At 36.3% G+C, this 4,440-nt stretch overlaps 1 protein-coding gene across 1 annotated transcript; it reads right to left on the reverse strand.

Annotated features, from left to right (window-relative positions):
• Window positions 1-1,511: 1,511 nt before the first annotated feature.
• Window positions 1,512-3,867, reverse strand: LOC143858786 (putative jasmonic acid carboxyl methyltransferase 2). Its single transcript, XM_077369500.1, has 4 exons — window positions 3,743-3,867; window positions 2,907-3,314; window positions 2,109-2,381; window positions 1,512-2,003 (listed from the first exon to the last, which is right to left on the reverse strand). The coding sequence occupies exons 1-4, from the start codon at window positions 3,815-3,817 to the stop codon at window positions 1,635-1,637; spliced, it is 1,125 nt and encodes a 374-aa protein (XP_077225615.1). The 5' UTR covers window positions 3,818-3,867; the 3' UTR covers window positions 1,512-1,634.
• Between the last annotated feature and the right edge of the window lie 573 nt (window positions 3,868-4,440).

Consider the following 4,440-nt stretch of genomic DNA (forward strand, 5'->3'; position numbering starts at 1 on the left):
AAGGGAGAGGGTGAAGTTCTGTGGTGGTAGGTGGTTGGGGATCTGATGCAATCCCGGAAGAGAGTGTAGCGAAACCGCAGGATGAGAAGCGATTTAAACTCGGATGAGGTTTGGAAATACATCGGCAAATCTAGTAAGACATTAGATTTCCTTAAAAATATTCCAAAATTCAAACAAACACAAAAATAATAAAGCAAACCACAATCAATATGTGCTTAGATCCTTAGTAGAACATTAAGAGAAAAGTTCAAAGAAAAGTTCTCAAATAATCCAAAAGCCTAAAGGCAAATTTTCATTCAATAATTCAAAAAAGTAAATTACAATTCTTTCATGAGTTCTATTTATAAGAAAAGAAAGCCCTAAAGCTAACTTAATACCCAATCAACTAATCATAGCCGTCCGTCTAAAATAACATAAATAGAATCTAAAATCTTTACTAAAACTGACCTAAAATAGTAATCCCGTAATAAGCATAAACCATATCCCTAAAATGCTCATAACTCGCTCAAATCACAACCAAATCGTGTGATCTTCAGCTCGTTAGATAGGTAATTGAAAAACCTTTCTAAAGATACCAAAATCATGCCAAATGAATGCGATTTGATGCGTAAAATGGAGGCTACAAATACAATGACGAAAATAATAATTAAAAATAGAAATACTTCCACGCCCCATGTTTTTCATGAAAGTGGGCAATTAAAAGGATACTTCGTATTTAATGAAAGTCAGCAGTTAAAGAGTAAGCAATACGTTATACACATGAGCTTTCACACCCTCTTTTGTATGCTCTAATCTTCTTAAGTCTATAGAGCAATACATTATCTTGTTTGCTATCTTTGCTAATTAATGAACTTAATTGTCTCATTTATTTAGGTTCTCCATGGCCTTATCTTGTTTTCTATCTTAATAAAAAAAGTTACTATCCTATTAGTGATTCAATGCCTACAACTAAATTTCAGCCCGCCTCAACAAATGAACATCTTCCAAGGTTATCAAATAATTTTTTTTTTCTAGGAAAATATTTTCCTATCTACAATTTAAAAATAAACGATATGATTTAGAGGGATATAATCATAAATTGAAGGTCCATCTATGTGAAAATTAAAGAGGATTAGTTCATAAACGTTTATTGGTTTTAAAAACAGTAAGAAAATTTAGATATAATCATAACATAGGTGTCACAAGTGTAGGCCATTGATTTGCGGCGCACCATCAGTCCATATGGTGGCCATAGGCCCCATGGATGCAGGAAACTATAACCTCTTGATCAATGGCCCCTCCATATCAACACTAAAAGCATGCAAACTAAAATTCCCCAGTGGAATCATGGAGAAAATGATACAATTTTACTACACTATAATGAGTCTTCAATAACCTACAACAAAATGGTTGCTAAAATTAAGGACATTGTAACTAAAGGAAGAGATCACAACTCACTTCATTATTTAAGTACTGTAGAATAATTGATCTGTAGTTTTTTATTTGCTAACTTGAATTGCTTTAGGTTCAATAAAACTCAGTTTATTTAAATTGTGCTTACGAGATCTTTATTTAAATTGTGCTTACATCTTTCTAGAATACGCAAACTTCACATATCATTTATTCTCGATGAGTCTTGAGTTATATGTTGATTTTCATCCTTTTCTAGTCATAGAAAGGACAAAGCTGGTATGGTTGCCTTTCTCTTCTGATAGATATTCAGTAACATTCTGCTCATATCTTCGGAACAAATCATCAATTATCGCCTCTCCAAACTGATCAGCAAGCATGGATTCCGAAACAGCTCTTACAGACTTCGTAGCAATCTTTGGACCACTTGTGAACTTATCAAAAGAAATCGTTTCCCCATTGTTACCTTCACGACCATTGAAATTAGTTTCAATTTTCTCGAGTCGATCAATACTAAAGGATCCTTCTATCTCAACTATAGCCTCCAGTTCATGAATTGAAGGTGCATAATAGGGTAGATTAAATGAATCCACTTTCTCCTCTTCAATGACTCCCTAAATTGGAAAAAACTTATTAGCAAAGCATATAAAACAATAATATATAAAGATGCATCCATGTTTAGAAGAGTCTAAATGGTTACAATGTGATGTTGCCTCTACCTGTGAGACCATATCATTAAGAGCTTGAGCCAGCAGTTCCCATTGGGCAGAACATTCGCTATTGGATGGTTCTGAGCTTCTTCTGCCAGCAAGTGTAAGGACCATACGCCCTCCACAAATTACTTCTTCTGAGCGTGACTTGAGAAACAAAGAGAAATCTTTCTGAAATTGTGCCAAGTATGCTTTGTACACACTGGGAGGGCTTGTCTTTGCTATGTAAATTCTACCCTTGTTTAATGAGATACCCATTTCGTTTTGAAGCCCTTGAGGAACCTGGCATGTCTTAATACTTAAATTTGGGTTTTATATAAACATGAAATGCTTACATGAAGTTTTCTAATATGATCATTGAAGCTTGAACAAGCTTGAGTGTACGTAAATTATGTTTATGCATAAGATTTCCCCTGTGCAAACATCTATCTACAACCATCTATTTTGCTACCCCTACAAAATTGATTTTGGTGTTAATAATTGAATTCTGTGCCCTACAAAATCGGTTTTGTCTATTTACCACTACTAATTAGAGGGCCACATACAAAAATGGTTTTGACGCTATTAGTTCGTTTTCCCCCTACAAAATCAGTTTTTCCAACTTATCACTATTAGGTTAACCCCTAGAAAATCGGTTTCGCCGATTTATCACTATTAATTAGGTCTCCTACAAATTTTGTTTTGCCAATCTACCACTACTAATTAGTAGCCTCTTAGAAAATTGAATTTGCTAATTTACCACTACTAATTAGTGCCCCTCTATAAAAACAATTTTCATGATGTGCAGCCGAGGGACAAAGTGCTGACCTGAGAGAGCCAATGGACACCGCCGTTAGAATTAACGAAGTGTAGACTTTTGCTTGGAAAAATCCTCCCATAAAAGGAACCTGCCACTCCCGCCACGAAACAATGCTCCAAACCGACCCCTTTCTCTTCATTAAGTTTCTCATAGAAACTTGGGAGCAGATTTCTGAAAATGGTGTTAAAATCGTTCCCTGGAAGGTCATTCAAGAAGATTTGGAACTCTGGCAACGGATTATTCAGCTGGCGACATTTCATAACGATAGTATCTATAATATTAGATATCACAAAGAGGGTGTTAGGTCCTGAAGAACAACCCAAGTCTGCTATGCTCAATTTCTCAGGGAAGGATGTGCAATACAGACCTAGTATGGCATCCTCTACAATGGGCCTCACTTTGTTTATTGCCTTTCTCTGTACAAAATGGAAAAAAAAATGTCATAATCAAATCACGTAGAAGATGGAGTTTTTATATGGTGCAGGCCCCTATAGTCCAGTATTTTTCAAAAGGTATCGTACCGCTTACACCCCACGACGATCCAAACCCCCATTTGATGGGTCACAACGGAAATAGTTTGTGCCCCAAAAATCATTTCCATAGGATGATCCCAACCCTCCAACCTATTGAGGTTTCCATAATAAATATGTAGTTCCTTTGTAGATTGGAGGTCTAGGATCATCCTACGGAAATGATTTTTTTGGGGCATAAACTACTTCTGTTGTGGCCCATCAAATGGAGGGTTTGGATCATGTGGTGTAAGCCGTACAATGCTTTTTGAAAAATACTGGACTATTCGAGCTTACAAAATATAAAATCTTGTAGAGAGAGAGAGAGAGAGAACCTGAAAAATTGAATTATTAGCATAGCTGGTATCTCCCACCCCCTCATTCATGCGGAGAATTTGTTGTACTTCCATGGCTTTCGTTTAATGGCCTCTTTCAACTACAAGAGATGGATCACACCTTATATTTCTATACTATACCAGTAGCATTAAGTAGGAAGAAGAGATGCCAATAGTCAAAAGTTTAATGCATGGCGGCGGGTGTTTTTTAATGAAAACACTTGAAATAAAGGCGCTGGAGTGAAAACGGCAGTTGATTTGGTCATTGTTACATGATTTTTTAAAAAAAATTTGGGAATACGTGCTCACTTTTTTGTTTTCTGGCGCACTTGTCTCGATAGAGGCATCATGTTTTCCTTTTCCTTTTTTTTAATATGAGGCCTTGCACCGGTCAAAAGTTGAATACAAGAAGGGCGGCTTATCCAATAAAATTCCTTTTCCTGCTCTGTTTGGATGCCGGGGTTTTTTTTTTCCTGGGATTTACGTGGGTAAAGGTAGGAGACAAAAGAGGGGACAAGCATTAATTAGAGAAAGGTATTATGATGAGTGGAGAGAGAGAAAGAGAGAACACCCTTTTCAAGACAAGATTATGCTGATGTCAGCAAGAAAAAGCTGATGTGACCACTAAACCTTTACCCACATAAATCCTGGGAACAAAAAAAACCCAGGTACCAAACAGAGCATTAGATCCACAGAAA

The sequence above is a fragment of the Tasmannia lanceolata genome, unplaced genomic scaffold (assembly GCF_043159265.1).
Source record: "Tasmannia lanceolata isolate RefF3 unplaced genomic scaffold, GAP_Taslan_0.1 ptg000026l, whole genome shotgun sequence".
Classification (NCBI taxonomy): domain Eukaryota; kingdom Viridiplantae; phylum Streptophyta; class Magnoliopsida; order Canellales; family Winteraceae; genus Tasmannia; species Tasmannia lanceolata.